This window comes from Melozone crissalis, unplaced genomic scaffold, assembly GCF_028551555.1.
Source record: "Melozone crissalis strain CALT ecotype California unplaced genomic scaffold, PUWL_Pcris_2 ptg000023l_1, whole genome shotgun sequence".
Taxonomy (NCBI): Eukaryota; Metazoa; Chordata; class Aves; order Passeriformes; family Passerellidae; genus Melozone; species Melozone crissalis.
In genome coordinates, this window is record NW_026535801.1 from 11,471,259 (window position 1) to 11,494,933 (window position 23,675).

The 23,675-nt window shown below is 41.8% G+C and overlaps 1 protein-coding gene across 1 annotated transcript in view; it reads left to right on the top strand.

Moving 5' to 3' along the window:
• The window catches only part of GLS (glutaminase), a 59,220-nt gene extending 35,980 nt beyond the window's left edge, over positions 1-23,240 (top strand). The window contains exons 15-18 of the mRNA XM_054278466.1: positions 18,400-18,461; positions 19,392-19,468; positions 19,624-19,687; positions 20,020-23,240. Of these exons, the coding sequence (XP_054134441.1) occupies positions 18,400-18,461; positions 19,392-19,468; positions 19,624-19,687; positions 20,020-20,176 (360 nt within the window). The 3' untranslated portion in view covers positions 20,177-23,240. The remainder of the gene's footprint in view (positions 1-18,399; positions 18,462-19,391; positions 19,469-19,623; positions 19,688-20,019) is intronic.
• The last annotated feature ends 435 nt before the right edge of the window (positions 23,241-23,675 follow it).

Here is a 23,675-nt window from a genome sequence, read left to right on the forward strand (position 1 = left end):
ATTAATTAAAATATAAAATAGTATTTGGCAAAATACAGCAAATTCCTGAATTTCTAAATAATTGTATATTAAGTGGAGATAGGTTCTGAGTCATATTATTACCATATCAGGGTTTCTTTAATATGAGCTATCAAATTTGAAGAGAAATTGACCTTTTGCATATGCCATGCTAGTGAAGATTATTTTTTCTTTTTATCAAACCATTAATAATTATTAATGTTAATATTGTAATAAAGAGAGCAAAAATGCCTGGGCAGGAGTGGGAGAAGTGGGGAGGAGGAGGAGGAGGAGAAAAACCTGTCTTGTTTGCAAGTTAACTAATGCAGCAGAGAGATTTCTGCCCCAGCTATTTGGAGTGTCTCTCTTGCTGCCTGTGCTGCCAGCTGGTAGTTATGACTCAGAAATCTGCCTCACTAATAGTGCTGTGCTCCACCCTGGAAAGGAATGTAAGCAATCTGGGGCTTCGACTGGTAACCAACTGAGCAGTGAGCAGGAAATATGTTCACAGGGAAGCAGATAGGTAGATCTTATTAGGACTGTTTAGAGCTGTTTTTCAAACATAATTCTGTGCATATGTTCATATATGAGGTTTCATTTACACAGGAGCAAATTCTTAAGTTATAATTAATTGCTATTTTTTTGAAATGATTTTGGGTTTGCAGCTCTGTCAGCTTACTGAGGAAGAGGACTTGCATTTTTCCACAGCCAGCTGCATCTCTTAAGCTGCATAATTTGATAATTTGAGTATCTTGAGTAGGGTGTAGCTCCAAATGATATATTTAAGCTTCAGATAGGCTCAATAGGCAGTTCTGAACAGAGGTCAACAACTTGCTAAATTCTTAACACTTGCAGGAATTAGATTCTTAATAATGCAGAAAGTCTTAGAAAAGCATTCTCTATAAAGTTTTCTCCTCTATAAATAGGCAAATAATCTGATGTGTCCCATCCCTAGTACACATCACACAGAGTCCTGGTTTATCAAACTGGAGAAACTTGTCCAAGCAATGATAAATGGTATTAGCTGGTAGAGGATTTTAAGAGACAGTGACAAGCAGTTCTGTAGTAACACCTTCACCTCTTCTCTCTGCTCCCTTCCCCAGCCCCTCTCCCTTTTTTTTTAATCTAAAACTCCAAACTGTTGATATGTGAATTTTGCCTAATAGCAGAGTTAGTTTTTTCCTGCCCCTTTTTTGACCCATCTGGAATGTTCATGAGTTTAGGAAGATGCATAAAACAGAGCTGATGTTCTCTGAGAAAGCAAGCTGCTCTTAATTAATCTGTTTAGGTATTGTTAATTTTGCATAAACATTTGAAGAAGCTCTGACTAAACCCTGAATAATCTTCATTTAGCAGAGTATTGTAAAAGGATGGGCTTCCTGTCTTTGAAGCCTAGGATGGAAATATTTAAACAAAACAGTACAGAACATCAATTTTCAGTGAATTTGATGCCCTACTGGGATGAAGAGGTAAATCTGTGGTGCAAATGTCAGTAATAAGTGTCAGTCATGAATTGCTGAATAATAACTATTTTATAATCTTATCTCTGATGATAAGGTTAGGTTTGTTAGTGCTTGTCCTCAGAATAAAGGCCAAGTCTTCAATTATAAAAATGTCTTGCCTGTTTGAGGATTTTGCAGTAAACTAGTAGCTACAGAGACATAACAAGTATTCAGATCCTGCAGAACTACTTTACCTGAAATACCCTCAGTTGCAGGAGGGAACATAATGTGTCTGTGCTGCTAATGGAAAGTATTTACAGTGGTGACATGTTGCTGGATGACTTGCTGATTTAATTAAAAATGGAAAAGGCATGATGCAGGATTTGCTTGGTCTGACTCTACCCACCTTGATTTTTAGTGCTGTTTGAAGCCACTTCTAAAGATGTGGTTGAAGATGGACAATTTTTCCATATGTGGTAGAGTCAAGTCCTGCATGGGAAATACAGAAATAAGAGAACTACTAGGTCTTTAATATGCATAATAAGAATATTTAGGGTACAGCTTAAACAATCTTTAAATATATATATAAATATATTACAGTTCTGTAATATATGCTTTTGAAGCCTGCCTCAGAATTGAAGGCAGCTTCCAGCTAGGAAGGGTCGGGAGGAGATTCCTCTGAACCAACTGTTCTGTAACTTGCCCACACTTGTAGTTTCTTGCCCTGGCTGCTGCCACGTGTGCAGATGGCTCCTGTTCCTGCAGGGCACCTGGGGGCCAAGGTCACCCACCACGGGCCACTGAGGTTCAGTCATTCCATGTGTGAAGTCTGCAACGGTTCTAGTGTTCACCTGTGCTACAGTAATAGCAATTCTTGATATTCAAGCATTTTAGCTGTTTGTTTGTTTTTCTTTGTCAGCATCATTAACATTTCATTAGAAATGTAAATGCTTTTTAAAGATTTATTTTAGCATTTGTGTTGTACCTTTTGGCTCAGTTGTTAAGTTACCTGTCTCGTTTTCCATTTTTCATTTGCATTGTATGTTATTTATGTATCTTGATTTCCAGCATGCTTATTTTTGTATTGTTTAATAAATTTATTTTAAGCTGATTTTTTATTGTATTTTTTTTTCTCTCAATGCAGAACAGATTTGTTCAAACATATTTTTTAGATTGAAGTTGAGATAGTGAGTACTCTGTTCGAAAAAAGATTCTGGAAGAGTAGGTGGAATAAGCAGTTTTAGTTAAACCAGTCACTGAAAACTTTCCTAAGATTTTGTAAACATTTTATAGAATAATTATTTTTCTGTTTGAACTGTTATCTTAGAAAGGTGAAGGCAAAAAATCAAGGTAGCAAAACTTTGTCACTATGACTTTTTAATAAAGAAGTCCTGGTGCAGTAGAATTTTACTATCACTGTATATTTGTCTAGTTTTGAAGGTACTGATTCAGTCACATGGAAAATGTATGGTTAATGGTGCCAGTGTAGTAACTACTAATCCTGAGCATTATGAAGGGAAAATACAACTTGTAATAAATCATGTGTAGCAAGGGAGGTGGTCCAAGCCCCACATTGTTCTGGTCGTGATGCTGGGGCCTGCCTCTACTGAGGATGGTCAGAATTGTTAATTTAGTTTTTCTGCAGACTGGTTTATAAGCTGAAGTTATTTGTCCTTTGGTTGTGAAATGAGCTACATGTTCATTATACTTAAAAACATCACATATCAAAAGAGTTTATTCTCTAAAAGTCATAAAGATGATGAAAAGAAAAACATTAGTAAGTACACAGAGCCACAGGTGATTTACTGTAGAATTATTTTGGCTCTTATATTTTGGTTTTTAGTATATGTTTGTGTCAGAAGACCCATGGGTGGGTAGATGAATAAAAAGGCAATGGATTCTGAGGAGGGTGGGTGGGAGGGGAGATGGATTATGTTGGTTTTTTATTGCACATGTATCTCTTGGTCTTGATACATACATGTCATTGATGCACAGTAATTTATGAACAAAGGAATTAATTATGAGCATAATTAATGTATGATGTTTTAGTATCCTAAACATTGTTTGTAGGCATGTACTGTTTTTCTTTTTTTTTTTAATTTTAAATAATGTTTCTGTAGTTTTTTTGAAGGTTCAGAATCAGTTATTGCAGGGAAACAAGAATAAACTTGTTTCAGCAGGGCTCTTATTAGAATGACAAATACACCTAATAATTTGCCTTCAGTGCAGTCTCCTTGAGGATTTGAGTCACATATGTCTGTGGTGGTTGGAGGGTTGGCAGGAGGCTTTAAATTGGGTAGAAATCTTAACTAAAGCTGTTTTTTTAAATCATGCTGGCACCTTGTCTGTTCCACATTTGTCTAGTCTGGAAAGTGCATGACTAACTAATGTATGTAAAGACATGGTTGAGTCATGCACAGCCCCACTTTCTTTCAGGAATTCGTGTCCTAGTGTGTTGAATAATTGAAATAGTCTAAATTATTAAACTACCTGCCTTGAATCAAGCATGGTTTCTGATTTGCCGTTTGCTCCTAGAGTATATTGTGTGCAAAATTAAAAATCCCCTCTTTTCTTTTGTTTTTTCTGCAAGTAGGAGTTAATTTTCTTACTGGCATCTAATCTTGCTTTATGCAGACTTTTTGGTATGACTTGGACATTGAACATTTAAATGTTTTTGCAAGTCTTGAGTGGCAGCACATGGCTCAGCTACTCCTGAAAATACCATGTGCATTTCTTCTGTGCGTAGCAGGGGTACCTAATGATCACATCTGAGGCTGCAGCTCAGCTGAATAAAGCCTGGAATGGAGTTCAGTGGCAGAACTGTGGTGGGGGCAAGGTGTTTGGGTATTCTGTTTGGTATTTTGATTTTTTACCAGTTTAATTTGAGCAGGACTTAATTGAGACAATAAAGCTGGCATGGGTGCTTGACTGAGGACAAGGCAGGTGGATGTCTGGAGAATAATGGACACTTTGCACCTCAGCACTAGGACTGGGGAGGAAATGGGGTTGGAGGAAGGACAAGGGGAAAAGGAAGTAATTCCAGAATGTCTTCCTATCCTCAAAAATGTTCCAGCCAACCAGACTTTGATGTATTTAGTGCTGAGCAGGCACGTGAGGCAGTGTATCTGCTGTAAGGTGCTGCTTCCTGTTGGAGCTGCTGCTCTGCTCTGATTCTGACTCAGCTGGCACATAGCTGTGCCTTCATGTGATTTTACAAGCTCATGTGCACACTGTGAATTGGACATTTATCTTCATACTGTACCTTGCCTTAAAGGTCAGATTTACTCAGCTGGGTGCAGTTATTGTAACCTGTCTGAGGCTCAGGGAGCACTAGTGACTGTCAGCAACCTGAGGAGGAACCCACGAGGTCACAGAGGCTGGGAGGGATCTCTGGAGATCTCAGGGTCCAGCCCCTGCTCAAAAAACCATCTCATGTCACTTGGGTTGTGTTGCTCAAGGGCTTTGCCAGTCTAGTGTTGGAAACCTCCAGTGATGAGGTTTTATCATCTGGCTGAGTGAGTTATCCCAGTGCTTTAATGCTTGGATTTAGGAATTTTTTCCCACCCTACTTTTGGAATTTTCCCTTTCTGTAGTTTTTGATGGTGACTTCTGTGTTTTCACTGAATGTGATGATTTTACCATCATGCTGTAATCTGTTGGCTTTTGGAGAGTCCTAGAAGTGGCATAGGTAAAAGTGGCTTTTGGGCAGCAGTAATTAGTATTTTCACTTCCTGCTGTATTTTTCCTACCAGGTTCTAAGTATTTTTTCATTATGTCATTGGAAATGAAGTGATTTAGGGATTTGAACAGGCCATATTCCCTTTATTTTTCTATTGAAGCCCAACAGGCTGAATGCAGGCGTGGAAGTGTGCTATTTGCTGAGGGATGGCATGGTGCTGTTAGGACCCCGTGTGATCAGAGCACTTGTCAAAACAATGAACTGAGAGCACAAGTGGAGTGATAGGAAGAGATAATGCTACTCATTTCCTGTTGATGTCATTCACTAGCCCAGCTTTTTCCTTGAGGCAGGCAACTTTATTGTTTGTTCAGGAATTACTCATGCAATTATCAGGGTTTTTTTGGACTCATAGACCTGCTTTTGGTTATGTGTGTAGCTTTTACTTTCTGAATGGAAAGTACATTTCACACTTCTTTTCAAGGACCTCTCTCTTAAAATTCTCCAGCCTGTAATTATTGCAAATCAAATAACTAAAATGTAATCTTGATCTGAGAATAAACTGTTTTGATTAAACATGTTTTAAAAAATCCCCACTCATTGCAGAGCAGGAATAACAATTATGATTGAGAGTATAGAAAAGCAGGCTAAAACAGCTGAGTATGTTTTATTCCATATACCAAGGCTGCTGGGGAGTAATATGGCTCTTTGCAGTGTTTAAAGATAAAGGCAGGGAGGCAAAAGATTTATTTAAGCTAATAAATATTTTCAATAGGAGGAAAACATACGTTTCAATACAAGGTATGGAATACATAGCCTAAAAATAAGTTTTATAGAACCTTGATCCTAGTATTTAGAAAGAACCTTCTCAGCAAGAGCTGAGTGCAAACATCTGGTAAGATTTGCCCATTCTGCTTTCAGCCTGTAGGGTGGAGTCAGTCTGTTGGCAGTGCAGGTGCCCTGCATCCTTCTGGAGCAAAGTCCTTTCTTTTGGCTCTAATTCCAGTTCCAAACATGTATTTAGGAGTAAACTGTCATCCACAAATTGTGAGTGCCTACAGGCTGGGAAGCAGGAGCATTGCCCCACTCTGCTCTGTTGTGTGGGTATCAATGGTGTCAATAGGTCCTTGAAAAGGCAGACATCCTTTTGTCCTGTCTGCTTAACACAGCTCTGTCACTAAAGCAGCCATCAGCATTCCACTGGATTCATGTGACAGCGTTGATCCCAGTCCTTTGGTCCCAAATCTTGCACTGTTAGTGATGTCTGTATCCATTACTTCAAAGGCTCTTGTTATTTTCCCCTGCATCCCGGATCAATGGCTTAGCATTCATTCCCCTTTTTAAGGTTTCTCTGTATATTTCCAATGCTCTTTGTTGCAGGGGTTTAGTCTTTGAAAAGGAGCCACCAAAGTAGGTATAACATTTCTGCGATAGTTGACTGCAAGAATTGTTTTACTATTTTTTAACTTCCAGCCATCATTGTTTGCTGGCGAAATATTTTATTGCTGATGAGAAATGCTGAAAATGTTTCACAGTGTGGAGTAAGTTAAACTCTTTAAAAGGGTCATTTTTTAACAAAAATTGGATGCTTTGGACATTGGCATCACTGAAGTATTTCCATCCAAGCTGCTGATGGCAAATGCATGCCACCTAGAAATGAAAATTTGGTCTTCACCTCAAAGGGTGGAAGTCTTCATGCTTTAGATCTTTCACTTGATCTAGTGAGCTTTTTGTGGAAAGGATTAATCGACCTGCCATTCCTTTGTCATACTGTTCATGGCTAGCAATGCAGCAGTAACACTTCTGGTCATCCAGGACAGGAACCAGGCCAGGTTTTTCTATGACTCCCCCTTGTTAATTTGCAGTTCTGTGGAACTGCCTGATCCATTATTATTCACTACTGCTATTCTAATTTGGTTTTCTTTATTAGGTGTTCAAGAACTTCTCTTGCTGGTACAATCAGGTACAATTTATGATGTCCGTGAAAGATCTTCTTTAAAAAACCCAAGTGGAATCAGCCAACTTAGCTCTTTAATCTAGTGAAGGATAATTCAATTTTCACTTGATATTTTGGGTGTCTTTTCAGTGATGTGCTTAATTCTGTTGTTTCCAGAAGCAAAAAGTGTGTTCCTTCATTGGTACCCGAAGAAATTTGGAACAGCAGGTGGAGGCTGTAATCTAGTGAAGGCCGCTTTGGTGCTCAGTTTTCTCTCTTCTTCCCAGTGTTTGTACCTTCTGAAATCAACAGAATCATCCCCAAAATAAAGGGATGGGATGGATATACCCATACCAACGTGGATTTTAAGCAAAGGATAAGACATAACAAGAAATTGTCAGTGAGTAGCTCTTGAGATCAGCCCTTCTGCCAGGCTCATCTGTTTGTCCAGGCACACATGGAAAGGGGCAGGGGAGCTCTCCAGTCACAACATTGTCATCTGAGCACTGCTGAAGCTTCAGCATTAGGTGCTGTAAGGCCTCCTGTGTTGAAAAATTTAGGATGATCTCTTTTTCAGGGGTGTCTGTGACAGCAGTATTGGCTGGGTCCATCCTAGTACCTGTTCTTGATGCTTCATATCAGGCTTTTTTTTCCTGGAAGTTTCTTCCAACTAAAGAAGCATCTGTTCCTGGGATCCTGTAATCTAATACTGATGGAGTTAATGGCTCTGAATCTTGAGCTCTGATTTCTGTGGAGTTTTTTTCCTGTGTACCCCTTGAACCTAGTTCATTGTTAGTATTGGTTTTATCTGCTAGAAAGGGGAAATACAAACCCAGCCTGCTTCCCACAACATTTCCTGCTGTCCTGTTCCTGATGATGGCACTGGAAAGGAGGAACTGCCCCATCCACTCACCCTGGACATTCTTATGATACTATGTAATTTTCTTGTAAAATTGAGTTGGATGCCTTGATTCCTGGGGGAGAGGAATCACCTTGTGTGCACTTTGCTTTGTGTCACCCACCCTCCACCTCTGGAGATCAGGATTAGGGAATAGTTGTTTCTTCTGCCTCCATCAGGGGAGGCAGAGGTGGGAGTGGGGCAGTTCAGGAACGTGGCTGGCCAGTGTTCCAGCTTGTCTCACCCTGTGGGGTTTGCACATCTCAGGAGTGGAGTAGATGGGCATGGTCTTTGCGAAGGAATCTGGTTGCAGAAGGTAAGTAGATGTTTCACTTATTCTAGTAAACATTTTGTTTAATTACTTAACTCCTAATTCATCATGATTAAATAGTCTTATCTGTAATTTAAACAGCATCAGTTTACTAATACTTCAGAATGAATCAATAGTCAGAACTGTAAATAACAAGGCATTACACATTCCCAGTGTGTGTTGCCATGAAACAAGGTTTCTGCTTCCATGGCTTGTCATCATCGAGGGCTGTTCTGTATTTCAGGCTCTTGAGTAAAACCAAACACGGCATGAAGCAGCCTATACCTATGGAATCACAAGCTATATTGGAAACAGAGATGATTTCAAATTTCATTTACAGGATTCTAAATCTCATTTAAAAATTAGAATAATTAAATGTAATAATCTCTGAGCACGCACTGGCTGACTTAATGGTAGAACTGAGCTCAGTCCTATCTGTGACTCTTTATTCTGTATTAATCAAAGAATATTTTTGGACAGTTGAAGAACTTGTACCTCCTGCCTGATAGTGTTTAGGGTGATTTCACAGGTAGAGAGATGTTGTTTTGAGAAATATAGGTGTTACAAACTTCTTCCAGAAATTTGTGTTCACTTCATGTCCATCTTATGAGCATGGGGTTGGTGCTGGAAGAGATGAATTCTGTCTTTCATGGCTCCAAATGTGATTGGAGGAAAAGCACCTTCTGCTCACAGTTACTATTTCCTGTCTCCTTAAGCTTTTTAAATTTTATGCAAACTAGTACAGTAACAGAGAAGGAAAAAAGGGGATAAACTCTTATGGTAAATACGATTTTTAGATGCTTTTGAATACCTCCATTAATTTAAAGTATTTTGACAAAAAAAAGGACTTCAGGCAGAGATGGATGAAGAAATGCAGTTTACTGTAACCTGTGGTTTCAATGCTCTAATTATTTGCAATTTTGGGTGGCATAATCCAGTACTTATCTCGAAAAGGCTTGAATCAGAGGGAAATATGAATGATGGAAATCCATTTGATGCCAGTAGATGGAAGAGGGGAGCAAACCACCCCTGCTCAGCCTTCCCTCCAGGAAAGCTGCACTTCTCCTTTAGTGGCCTTTACTGTCTGTTTGCTAATAAAGCAATCTGACACTTGTTCTTAATTGAAGAAAGGGTCCTGATGTCAGGACAAACCTTGGATGTGTATATTTGGTTTAATTATTCCTTACATTCAGCTGCATGCACAGCTTCTGTGACAAGCTCCAAGACTGAGCTGCTGGTACAGGCTTTTTTCAATGTTCATGAACTGAACCTAGTCAAAACTCCTTGCTCTGTTTTTGGGTTTTAAACAGACACTTTTAGGACCATTGAAAATTCTTTATTGTCAGTGTTCTACCAGCTAGGATTTGAAACAAAGTGAGTAGTTGAATTGCAAGAAGATATTTAAATACCTACTGGGATTTTGCCCAGCTTTAAATAAAAGTAATAGCGAACCAGTGTGCTGGCTTGCCTGAGGGTTTGCAACGCTGGCAGCACAGTTGGTTTAGAGCTACTTTGTGTTTGGATACATGAAAATACAGCCTCTTGTGTGCCTGCAGTCTAGACATCACTCATGGGAGAAGCAGCTTTTGGTATTTCAGTACATGGGTTGTGTTTGAGCAGGGCTGCTGAAACTGGAGTGAGGAATAAATAAGTGTTTTGTTAGTCTGTTAGTTTGGTATCAGCAGCACAAACTGTATGGATAATTGCTGTGCAAACGGCATTTCCAGTTAATTCCCAGGGAGACTTCAGAAATAAACTCTGTGGTAGCAGCTTTGAAAGTCACTTGTGGCAGCTTTGAGTCCAAAAATAAACACTGCACCCACGGCTGGTAGGACTGAAGGAGCTGGGTGTCGTCCTCTGTCCCCAGCTGTGAACAGGGAGGACCTTGCACCATCTAGAGGAAAAGAAAGGATAGTCAAAGGGTTAGAAAAGGAACTGAGGAAAAAAACTGACAAAATCTTGTTTCCTGTGTCAGTTTTAAAACATGGCAGAGCAGATTCTAAAGTTAGTTTTGCACTTTTGTCACATTACATGAGGAAACAAGGATCAGTAGTGCAGAAAATAGCCTGAAGAGGTGGTGGAAGTTGTCAAGAAAAAAAGTGCAAGTTTTATGGAATTAACCTAGTCTATATTTTCAAATGTATCAATATTTTAATGTGTGAAGGGATATATATTAATTTATTCACACATCTTCTAATTATTTATAGTGCAGTGGGAACAAAGGCTCTCCCAGGCGATTCTAAGTTTATAACTTCTTAAGACCCTTGTGTTTGTTTGAAGTCAGGGCAGGAGGCTCTGTCAGAGGCACTTGGTGTTGGGTTGCTGTAGAGCTCTGTGGGATCATTTGATCACTTACTGGAAAGCCTCACTTCTGTGTGCTTCAGGAAGTTATTTAGAGAAGTTGCCTGTTCTTGTGGAACTGAGTTTTCTGTAGAATAAGGTATTGTTGAGGCTTAATGCAGAGGGTGCTTTGAGTGCCTTCAAGGACTGTCCATCCCTAAAAATATTCATGGGCACAACCTCACTAGCAAGCTCTGAGACCACTTCAGAGCCAGTCCTCCCCTGGGTGGGCACCTGAATTATTCTGGGATTCATTTAGTGAATAAAACATGGCACTTAGTCTGGGAGTTGTGTCCTGGCAGGCAGCTGGCACTGCACTGGGGCAGACAGGGCAGGTGAAATGGAGATGGCTGGGCTTGGAGGCCTTAGAGGTTGGTTGGGTAGTTGTCTATAATTCAGTCTTAGTTTTGACTCTGTAAAATATGTGCTTTACTTACCCTTAGGTAGTAACTTTGACTTTGTTTCATGAGAAACAAAGCAGAAGCTCAATTTTAAAACCAGGCTTTTGACTGAGATTTCTTTCCCTATGAAGTACAACTTACTTTCATATTGAACATGGTATTTTAAAGGAAGACTGTGGCTGTCTCTTTTAGATCTGGATTTTTTCCCAACAATAGCCTTGTATGTGGACACTGGAGAGTAGATTCCAGATTATTGAAAATTAAATGTAAATGCAAAACTGGCCTATTTGTAAAATAAGTGATTCTATCTAGTATCTGAACATAGAGATACCTGTGTTCTACTCTCAGATCCATCCCTGGTTTATTTTTGTCCTTTTAGGGATTACTTGCATTCTAGTTTTGGAGTTGAAACACCAAAATTCATTTTGTGCAGGTTTGAGGGGTTTTTTTTTTCTGTTTGTTTTTACTTTATTTTTAAGCCTTCCATGCCAGGAAAAAGCCATCAAAAGGCTGGGCTCCAGCATAGGTGAGTTACAAGTTCAGTGTGTAAAACCTGGATGACTAAATGGTTTGCTTTGTGCTCTAGGTTTGCTTTTCATGGTATCTGTAGGTCAGCACTGCTGTTTCAGAGTTTATATCGGCATCTTGGGTTTCAGGGATTGTTTCCCATTAATAAAATAAGCAGTTCTTCCAAAGAGCAGGAGGAAAGATTGCCTTTTGGTGGTGACCCTCATCAGGGGATCAACTTTAGGGAAAGCCGCTGACCAGTGCTACTGTGAAAGTGAATTCCTGTTGACTTTGGAGCTTTTATTACTTTGTGGAATCACTAGTGACTTATGTAAACTCCTTGCTCCTGCCTTCCCTGTCAGTCCCTGGCCGTTTGCAGAGGATGGGGATAGCAGAGTCTCTCTGTGGAGCATTAATCCCTGTTCCCTGGCCGGGTGCTCACCTTGGGCAGCTTATCAATCTATTTTCTGCCTCCTGAGCTAATGCTGTGCTGAGCCGGATTAGCCTGGCCGTGTGCTGGGAACAATGGAGGGAGCCAGGCGTGTGCAGGGCTCCTGTGTCCCCTGCCAGGCCTCAGGGGTGGGTGGCCTCAGACTGGGACAGCAGAGCCTCCTGGCCTGAGGGAGCAGTGTGCAGCTGGGATGTGCAGTTTGGAAATGCCGCCTGATGGGTTTTCAGTCTTTTGTGCTGTGTCACCCTCGGTGCAGGTGGCCCAGGGAGGCAGCCAGGCTGTCACAGGTGCAGATCAGCTGTGCTCAGCACTGTGGGGGTTAGTGGCATGGAGAAGTGTGCCTCGGGGACACTTCCAGACAGGGCTGGGCTGATTGGGTATGAGGAAAACACTTTTCACCGAAAGAGTAATAAAATACTGGAATGGTTTTGTCAGGGAGGTGGTAGAATCACCATCTCTGGATGTGTTTAAAAAAAGACTGGACATGGCACTTGGTGCTATAACCTAGTTGAGGTTTTGGACTTGATGATCTTAGAGGTCTCTTCCAACCTCATTATTCTGTGATTCTGTGATTCCCTGGTGAAGAGCTGCAGGAGTGCATTCTGATTGCTGTGCAGCTCTCCTGGGGCTGGGATCAGGAGCCTGGGGGGACATAACCCAGAGCCCTGCTTACCTGCAACCCTTTCTGAGGTCCCAGTGTGTCAGGCCCTGGGGTTGGTGTGACAGCCATGTGTCATTAGGCACTGAAATTTAAATCCCAGTTTATCTCTGCACCTCTGTGCCATGCAGGGGAGTGTTTTTAACCCTGTTCTTCAAGCCAGTTGGCCAGAAGGGCAGGGTTCCCTGAGAGGAAGCGTTGCGTCCCATTTTAAGCACAAAAAATGGGATGTGAGAGAAGAGCGTGGTGCACGTGTTCTCTCAACTAGCTCTGCTCTCCCTTTTTTACTCCTCTTGTTGTATTTGAAAGTCTCCTGTCAGCACACTTGGACTGGTGCACAGTAAAATTCAGATACAGCAAAGTTCCTGAGAAGCAATATCCATTCAGACTGGTTGCTCTCAATATTTTGAACATCTCTTCAGAGGGCCAACCTGTGGTTATCCCTAAATATCATGGAAAGAGCGTTGGAAAATTTAGGGGAGTTGTTTATTTGTCCTTGTTTGGCTTGCCTTGAGCAGTTCTACTATAAACTATAGAGCTTGACTATATTGCTGAGCCACCTGGAGAAACATAAAGTTGGAAGCAATACTTTTTGTTCAGAATGTTAATTCTGTAACATTTTCAAAGAAATTATAGGGGGCGGAGCGTTCTCAGGAAGCAGGACATGGTAGGAAATTAAAATCCAGATTCACTGACCTTTTTAGCTAAGAGGTGCTCATGGAACTAATCCAGCTTTGAGCTAAATTAATTTTTCCTGAAGGATTTGCTTTCTGTACGTGCACAGCTGTTTGGCTTTTCTCTCCTGACCCAAGTGCAGTGCGGGGCAGAGGCTCTCCCTGCCGTGCTGGAGGCACTGGAGGAGCCATGGCAGAGCAGGACAGAGCCCTGTGGTGACAGGGACACAGCACAGTGTGCTCAGCTCCTGCTCGAGATTTGGGTGTTCTGCATTATCAATGAAGGCAGTGGGCAGAAGGTGTCAGGCCACTCTCCCTTCTCCATGAGACTGTAGCAGTTCATTTCCATCTCTGGGCCTCAGTTTCCCATCTTAGTGCCACTAACAATGTCAGGGTGCTGTCTCTGAAGTATTTGGAGAGGTCTTCTGTGGATGGCATTAGAGCCATGCAGCGGTGGACACTCTTGTCTTCAGTTAAAAAAAATATCCTCTAAACTGGTCTCTGTTAAGAGAGGAGTGATTCTATCTCAGTCTTGTGTGGGCATTTGCTGTTAGTCATTGTGAGATTATTTAAATAAGTCTGGATTTGGGTGTGCAACTCAGGTAGGAAAGACTTTTTTGTTAGAAATACTCCACCAAGGCAATTGCCACATTCCAGCCAAGCCTTTCAGATCAGTAAGATGATGTTGAAATTGCACTTGCAATGAGTAACTTCGGCATATTAATACTTAAGTTAAACTTTTTTGTTTAAAATTTAATTTTTCCAGTTGGCAATTGAAAAATGGGAAATTGAAAACCAATCCTGAAGCTCTCCTGTCATGCCCAGGTGTCCTTTGTGCTTGCAGAGAAGGAGGCACAGCCATGCTCTTGCTGTGTGCTGGGCCACGTGCTCCCGTCTGCAGTTCCTCTGTCCCTGTGCATCCGCTCACGTCAGCACTGCTGCTTGAGGGAGACTCTCTGAAACTGTCACCATAACCAGGCTCTGGAGATGTGCAAAACAACTGATTTAGGAAAGCTTTGGGCTAGGAGTCACTGACACTGAGTTTCACTTTGTAACTGGCTTTGTGGCTCGCTCAGTTTGTCCATTTGGGTTTTGGAATGGTGATTTTGCTCTTTCATTTTTTGCCTTTTCATCCCCCGTGTTTATCTGAAGTATCTGCTGCAGCGCTGTGACTTCCTGCTGCTCTCAGCTCTGGCTGTTTCCTTGCTTTAGCTTGACCTCAGTGCAGTCCTTGAGCAGCAACACTCTTGATTTTTCTTTCTTGAGCTGCTCACGTGCTGACCCACAGACTCACAGAGCCATTAACTGGAGAGGTACCTTGGAGACGTTGGTCATTTGGCCACCTCTGATGTGAGGCAGGACTTGGATCATCCATTGCTTTGTCCAGCTGAGTCCAAGACCTCTAGCACCTCCTAACCTGACAGTGAAACTGTGTTTCTGATTTCTGCCATTGAGTGACATGAGTGTTTGTGAGGAACCTTTCCTTGCTGGTTTCACTGCCTGGATAACGAGGATTGTACCCAGTGCTGAGGAAAGAGTGCTGAACAGAGAGGGTCCCATTGTAGCTGAGTGAGCAGCGCTCTGTGCTGTTGGTGTGGTGAGAGGAGAGCTGCCAAGCCCCTGTGCTTCAGTGCATGCAGCTTTTCCCTCTTGTTTGGCAAAAGGTGCAGCAGTTTCTGCTCTGGTTTGGTCCTGCCCTGCAGCTGTATGGCAGTGTCAGATCCACCCAGCCCATATAAAGCAAAGGGACTCCATCCCTTCTCCTTCTGTTGCATTTTCACTGTTAGGGAAGTACATGCAGCAGGAAAAGGTTGTGGAAAGCGAACTTTGTGTTTCTAAACATTAGGGAGGCTTGTGTTCACCAGGGCAGTTATCAAAACACCAACACTGAATGTTCATGAACCACTTGTTTAGAGACTCTGCCAGTGAGTTTCTCACCACTTAAATTAGTTGCCTTGTGCCCTACTTAGTTTGAAGGGATGGAGCTCATCTGTCATGTTCACTCTTTTTTTTTTCTCCCCAAAATCGTATGTTTGCTGCTGCCACTTCAGAGTTTCTTTTGCCTTTTGCTTTTTTTTTTTTTTTTTTTTTTGCAATGAACCTGTTATTTCAAACTAGTGCTGTGAGTTTTGGGTAGAGAATTTGAACTTGACTTTGTGGCAGTCTGAGTGAGATTCTGCACAGATACAAAGCTTATGGCAGCAAGTGCTGTTCACTTAGTAAAGGTTTTATCACTATAAATGATAACCTCTTACATAATGATTTAGTATATATGCTGCTTTGATTAATATTCTCTTCAAAGGTGAGGAAGACCCATAAGATGCTTGTGGAGATGGTATATTCTTACTTTGAGGTCAGAATGTACTTTGTATTTGCAGATTCCTAAATTTTATTGAATTCACTTTTTACGTAGACTCGGTAAAACTTCTTTTTTTATGGCTGCCTTCCTAGTAGTTTCTTTTCATACCTTATGAAGTTTGTTAATTTTTTGCCCTGGTCTATGCTGCTGTCAGAGTAGGGTGCAGTTATGGGGTCAAGGTGTGTTTTGTTGGTAGCAAATCCAGTCTGATTCTCCCAAAAAATCATTGAAGTCTCTCTAGAAGCAGGAGGGAGTCGTCCCAAAAGGATTTTTCCAGCTATGATGGCCACCCTTGGCTTATTTTAGTTTGAGTTCACCTTTGACCAGCTTTGGATAATTACTCTTCTAATAATTGTCCTGCTGAATTTATTGTGTTTCTCCTGCTTTTGTGTCCCATTACTTTTAATATTGGACACAGAACAAATTTCCTTCTGAGGTAAACAAGCAGAAATGTTTTTGTCTGGACTTAGATCAAAACAAAAACAAATACATCAAGAAGTTCAGTTTTAAAGTAAAGTAACCTTTGATTTTGCTTTATCTTAAGGAAGGAGCAGCTTTGACCTCTCCCAGACTGCTGAGAGATGTAATCTAAGGTGATTGTGTTACAAAGCCTCATGAATCTCCAAATTACATTTTGTCACATGTTTATAGAAAACAAAAATCACTTTTTAGCAAAATGTTCAGCTGAATCCAGGATTCTGGGTTCTGCCTGCACTTGGAAAGTTGTTTTTTGAAGCAAGGAATGCGCGCTATTTTTATTTTATTACTTTAATATATATTTGCATTTCCCAGAAACATCAAGAAGCCCAGCCAAAACGGTCAGTTAGCTCTGAAATGGTTTTTGTGTGAGACAGTGTGTCCTTTGCCCATCCCAGCCCCTGAAAAGGGAGAGTATTCATCACCTGTAGGAACCCTGTGAGTGCCCCAGCCTGGCCTGCCTGCGGGTTTGAATGCCTGACTCATCTCGATGAAATGCAGAGATTATCCAGCTAAATTCCCCTTCACACTTGCACTCAGCTGCTGTCTCTGGGACAGGGTTTGGCATTTCGGGCTGGCTGTGGCGCTCCCCATGGAGAGCCCATGGAGGGTGTTTGGGTGGCTGCTGCCCTGAGCCAGCCTGGCTGCTGCGAGTCCGTGTGTCCGTGACCCTGCCCGGGCAGTGCCCAGCCCTGGGTGCTCCCAGCAGCTCTTCCCGAGGGGCTGAGCCCTGCATGGAGCTGCCGTGGTGTGAGGGCTCAGCTGGGATGCTGGCTCTGCCTCCCGAGCAGGGCCCCACGGACCTGCCTCGAGTGGTGGCCACTGCTTTGGCCTGTGGCAGAAACTCTGAACAGAGAGATCTCTGTGGGAGGAGTGGAATCCCTGCATGCCAGCCCTCTGTAAGGCCGGGGAGGAGGCTGTGGGTGAGATGTCAGGTTTGCCACAGCTGGAGGTGGTGTGGGGTCAGAGCTGAGGGAGCCTGAGCTGGGCCCAGCCTTTGGGGCCTGTCAGGTGTAGGGACAGCCCAGCCCTGAGAGGAGAGGGAATCCTACAGATCTGCATCCCACAGCCCCCATAGTGCAAACTGCAAAGGAGCTGCAGGCTTTGTGGGTGGCTCTGTGTCCCCTTTGTATCTCCATCCTGGCCTTTGTGCCTCCTTCCCCTTGGGTCTCTCTTTGCCTCAGTGCATATTTACACAACAGGCAGCTCCTCAGCTTTGGTTTAGAAGAGGCACAGATGTTGGCTACTCTGTGGCCCTGTGAAAGTACACCAGCGTTCTTGCAGAAACCTGTGGGAGACTTGCTTGTGGGTGGGGATTTCTCATTCTGTTTGTTTCTCCTTGGTGTAGAAGGTCAGTGCAGCATCAGCTCCCTCTTTTCTCTCTGTTACTTTGTAGGCTCAAAAAGCAAAGCAGCATTTAGAAAGTTTGCTGGAAATTACTGGGAAATGGTGCCTAGAAGTGGCTCTGTCAGTTTATGGAACAAGCTGATGTGGAGACTTAAAACCATCTAGCATATAATTTTTGGCTCTTGTTAAAATCTGCAGAGTTGTTATAGCCAGGATGTATTAGAAATATGCATGGGACTAGGTTGGTGCACCCTGACAGTATAATTTCTTGCTAGAATAATTAATACAGCTGAGAAAAAGCACTTACTTACCAGAGACTTTACCTGTGTTGTGCTTGAAGCCCATATTTATCTAAAAAGATCCAACTTTATCTGCCTGGAAACCTTGCTTGTTACATAACAGAACTGCTTAAAATGGTTTTTTTTGAGCAAAAGTGTGTACATTGGATGTGTGCAAGGATAATCTGTAATACATAGGAAAAAGGGTAACATTTAAATAAATTTATGTCTGCTGACATAGATTTCTCCTGGCATTAGGAATCTTTGCAGTTAATAGCAAAAATAATCCTACTTTTCCAGAGGAGTACTTGTGAGGAGTTCATGGTTTTATAAATTGGGCAGAGTGATGCTGTCTGTGCAATTCAATACTTGGGCAACTGAAGAGAGAAGCACAGTTTGCCTATAGAGCAAGGTTCATATTTTTTCCCACAACAGAGCAGAAATTAATTTGTTTTAGTTCTTTGACTGTCCTTGAGGACTTCAGCCTTGGAAGGACAGACCTTGCAGTGCTGGTAGCAGAGCAAGAATGTGGTCAGGCAAGGGGAGGATACAATCCACAAGTCCATAAGCACTGGACCAACTGGCCCCACTGGGTTTTCTGTTTGAGGGAAGAAGATCAGTAAACTGGAACTTGATCTCTCTTTGTAGGTGAAGTCTGTGATAAATCTGCTGTTTGCTGCCTACACAGGGGACGTGTCTGCACTCCGGAGGTAAAAACCAGTGGGGGCTTGGGAATAGGAATTTGGGAATAGGAATGCTGCTTGTTTGGTTCCTGCTGTTGTTGTTTATTTAGGAACATGCACATGCACTGTGTCTGGGCTGGGGACATTGAGCTGCATGAGCTAGAGATTGAATGTGTTCACCCAAAACCCAACCAAAATCTAACTATCAAAAAGGTACCCTCACACTATCCTGAATCCCACTGTGTTCCATTTATTTATATCATAGTAAAACAATTTATTTAACCATTTTTATAGCAATAGCAGAAAATCCTGTCTATACTCTCACCTGCTCTAATATTCAATTCTGAAAGTGCCACAAAAATTCAGATTGGAAAATGCACATTATTATTGGACAGGTTAGGATATCTAGCTTTGCTTTTGAAATCTGGAAGAGAATCTGGCATCATTTAAGGTAATAATGATAGTAGACTGAATAAGCATTAATTTGGCTGGGATATATCTAAATATAATTGGTGGGTGGGAAAATCTATGGTGTATAGTTTAACTCTGCTGTCCCAAGGAATCAGTGTGAAGCAGGAACCCTCCCAATCCCTTAATGCTGCTCAGGATTTTCAGACTTGGGAGACTTCCTGGGATTTTCTCACCTGGTACAAATTTACTTTGCCTTAGATGGCTTAGCTTGTCCATGGACCATTTTAAATCAGGCTTGTTGACTGTTATGTTTTCTGCAAAGATGTTTTATTTTTATTTATGACAACTAAAGAGCAGAAAGGAAGTTAAGGCACTAAGCTGGTTTTCAAAGCCAAAGCCCCTTTCATTATTAGCAAAGATACAATATGTTCCTGGTGCTGCTTGCATCCTCTTGTGGCAGGGCAGTGTCCTGCCATGCTGGTTTTGTGATGTGCTCTAAGACTTGCCTCTGCAGTCTCCTTTATTGTGTTTTATTTTGTTTTTAAGGTTTGCTCTGTCAGGAATGGATATGGAGCAAAGAGACTACGACTCACGGACAGCCCTGCATGTGGCAGCTGCAGAAGGTACTGTCTCCTCACACAGCATTTGCTGTCTCTCTGTCTGTCTGTCTGTCTGTGTGCTTTAGCACATCCTTGCAGTCTCTGTGCATAGCTGCTTTTATCTGTACATAAATGGATGTATAGAAGTACAGGCACTCACAGAGCTGCTTTTCCTGTAGGACACGTGGATGTTGTCAAGTTTCTGCTGGAAGCGTGCAAAGTGAATCCTTTCCCCAAAGACAGGTGAGTGGTTTTATTGCTGGTTTGGAGGGAAGATGCTCCAGTAGCACTTCCCTAGTCCCTGTGAGGAGAGATAAGAGTGGAATGTGTTGAGCCAGGCCACTGGAACAGGGGAATGGGATCCTGCTGGTTCTCTGTAGGTTCTGCAGACTGAGCAGGAATGAAAAATGAGCCACTAAACCCATTATTTCAAAGGTTATGCTCAGCTTAATGAAGTCCCACAGTTACTGTACTGAATGGGGTCTCTGTGCTGAGCCATTAGTGCAGAATGTAAAGAACTGGATTTGTGGTGCTCTAATGTGCTGATCTTAAAAATCCTGTGCTGCTTTTTGTAGGTGGAACAACACTCCTATGGATGAAGCTTTACATTTTGGACACCATGATGTTTTTAAAATCCTTCAAGAGTATCAGACCCAATACACGCCATCAGAGGATAACAATGACGGGAAGGAGAACCGAACGGTTCATAAAAATCTGGATGGCTTGCTATAATCATCTCCAGCTAGACCCTAAGAATCAAATCACTTACCTATTTAATTGTGGTATGCATAAGTAATGAAGAGCGTGTGTGTTTCTATCTGATAGTGGTATATATTTTACAGAAGTCTCTGTTACTTCAGTGTTACGTTACAGGAGTTTCTATACGCACAGGACAAATCCAATCTCTTCAAAAGAAACAAAACCAACTAAGAATCTCCCTCCATAATGTGAGCAATATTACCTCATGCTGCATATAATTGATGTATAAAAATATTTAGCTGTTGTTGGCTTTACTGTGCACTACTTAATTTATTTTTGTGTTCTGTGTGAACTCTAGTCTGTGGTTAGGAACTTTTCTGCTGAATTTTTGTTTCTTTAGCCCTCTGTTTCCAGTATGGCCAGGATGAGCCAGAGTACTGTCAGGTATGAGCGTCAGTGAGGTTTTTTGAAAGCTGAGGATGCTGATGTAGATGTAGGCTGGGTGTGTTAAGTAAGGATCTGCACTTATCTTTGGGAAAAAAATAGAAAAAAAAGAATTCACACAACCTTGTTTACATAATATAAATATCACAGAGTGTATAGGTGACACTTGTCAATGGTCTAGGCTTGTTCTTAGAGATAGTCTTGTCAGGGAATGTGTTTTTAAGGTTTGTTTGACCAAATGGTGTAGGGGAGTGTGATGTGTAGCTGGGTGTGTAGTGGGATTTGTGTCTTGGGAGCGTTTCTCTCAGTTCCTCTGTCTTGCCTCCCTCCTCTCTCTCCACGTTCAGCTGCTAAAGTACTTCCCTGTGGCCAGGGAATGTGGGTGCTTCCACTCCGTGCAGGTGTTCCTTGCAGGTTTATTTGCACTACCCTGGGGGCTGGCAGGGGCTGCTCCCTCCTGGAGGCTGCCCCAGGAGCCAGCCAGGGCATGGAAGTGCTTGACAGGCAAAGAACCAAACCAAATACAATCTGAGCTCATTGAGGCTTGTGGCAAGGAGCACGCATGGAGTGAAACAGCTTTAAGGAGCATAGAGCCAATCAGAACAGGAGCAGAGCAGGAGATAAGCCAGGTTTTGGGGTATGTTCTCTTCTTGCACTGCCATCAAACCAGGGAGCAGGATATTGCATCACTGGGATTCCCCTGGTGTAGGACAGGAGTTCAGCACCAGGAGCACAAGTGAGTAAATGCCTTTTGTGGTGAATGGTGGCATTCATTGTCTTGCCACTGAAGCCAGCATGGCACGTGCCCTGTCGTGGAAAATGTAGATACAGGTATTGTAATTCACAAAAGTCCAATGTTGCCACAGCTCCCTGTCCCATGTACAATTGCTTCTGCCAGTAGTGTGGCACAAACCTCAGAAGTGGGCAGTCACTTCAGATACTCACAACACACTACAGTTGTTGGATGTAGGCAAGGATTTTAGCACAAGAGTTTTAGGCAGGAATCATTTAGCACATGGAAAAGGAGATTGTGCTTGAGAATTGTGTATATGGTGGTTTTTATCCTAGCACGTAGTGTACAAGTCATTAGTAGATCTCAGAGGTCAAATTTTCTGTGTTTTGGCACCAAAATCTCCTGGAATCATGCCCAAATTCTTCCTAGAATGCCCAAGCACTTTATAAAGACGATCTGAACCACATTACCCTCCTTTAGCAATGAGGACACTAAGGCTTGGAGAGAAGTCACTTCTCCAGAGTGACCCAGCAGGTCAGTACAGCTGAGAATTAATCCTTTCAAGTCCCTGTACAGTCTCTTGTCCAAATGCCATACTGCCTCCCTGCAGGGAGGACAAGCCACGTGGAAAAGTGCTTGGTACTCATCACAAGCTGTGACTGTCTTCATCATGAACAAGTCTGAAAGTCTAAAGCCCTCAAACAGCATCTCGAAGCTGGCTGGCATGGTTATCAAACACTTTTTCTTAAGAATCCTCCTCTTCTTAAGCTAGTTGGGTTTGTTTTTTCTTCTTGTTTTTTCTTTTTCTTGTATTCTTCTGAAGATCAGCTATTTTTCTGGAGGCTTTTAACCCATTCTCTTCACATCCTGTGTCAGGCCACCCCTTTTGTAAACAAGAACTAAATGAAACGGCCTCTGGCTCTTTGTTGAGCCACGTCAGTCACTGGGTAGCACAAGGGAACCAAATTATAAGTTTCAATGTAAAGGAATATTTTGAGATGGATCCTAGTTTAAAATGATGGATTTCACTGCTAATCTTCCCTATCTTGCCCCTGTTACAACACATTCTGTAGCTTCTCAGAAAAATACCTGATGTAGCTTTATTTAACTGACATTTTGTTGTTCAAACTGGCATTTTCAAACATAGGTATGTTATATAGTACACATGATATAAACAAACCAAAACCAAAAGGATTGTAACTGAGCTAACATTGAAGATCATGGCTGTCCCTAAATTAATGCTTTCATACAGAGTGCTTTTAGCCAGTCCTAGCTTCAGTGCATTTTTGCTGGTTAGTTTTAGTATTTTCTCATTGTGAGAAGATGGATTATTTTGTAATGTCCAATTCAGCGATGCAGCTACTTAGACATGGCGTTATTTATAAATAGAAATATATGCAGTACTACATTGGTTTGGCTGTTTATCATTCATGACACTGACATGTAGAATTTCCAATAAATAGCTTTTGGTTATCTTATCCAACGCTGACTTCCTTACGCTCCAAAGAAGATTCCCCCCACTCCTTTGTTTTTATGTCATATATGTTTCTTCTGTATCACAACCTAAAATCGTTCAGCTAACTTAATGCTTTGTACTCAGAAATATTGTGGTAGTCTTAGCATTAATTAGCCTTTGTGAACAAACTGTATTGTACCAGATTTTTTTTGCTTCAGAGCTGGACTATCCGTAACTATACTTACTGGCAGTGTACTTCTGGTCATTGTAACTGACTGGGCTGATCTTGACTTTTAGATTCTGTATTGTGGGGACTAGACAGTGATGAATGTATTTCTAGCAGTTTCCCATGAATGAATCTAAACTTGAGCTGTACTGGTTCTGAAAATGAAAGTTATTTATTTTAAGAAATAAAATCCAGATAGTGTTGCTTTTTACAGCATAATAAATGGAAATACCAAGGTGATGGTGGTGCTGGTGAGTTTTATTGGTTGTCTGTGGGATTGCCATTGAAATAAGTCTTCATTTGTGGCAAGGCTGTCCTGGAAAACCCACTCTGGTCATTTCTATTGTTCAAAGCATACAGGAAATCAGAATGAATTTCTGTCATGTAGCATTTCCCTGTTTTGGTTTTTTTTTTTGTGTTTATTTTGATACCTACACTTCCAGAGCTGTGACCTTTCCCTGGTGGTTGCTTTTTGTTAATGTTGGAATTCTGGCTATGTACTCTGGACAGGCCGAGCTTTCTCTTGACTTACTCTGCTTTCCTTCATCACACCAACAGTTTCCTTTATTATTCTTCTGGATGCACAGTTCATATAAAACCTGACAAGTGTGAGATGAGGGATTTTGTCACTTATAGCCCCAGAGAAACGCAGCAGGGTCCACGTTGGTAGCCC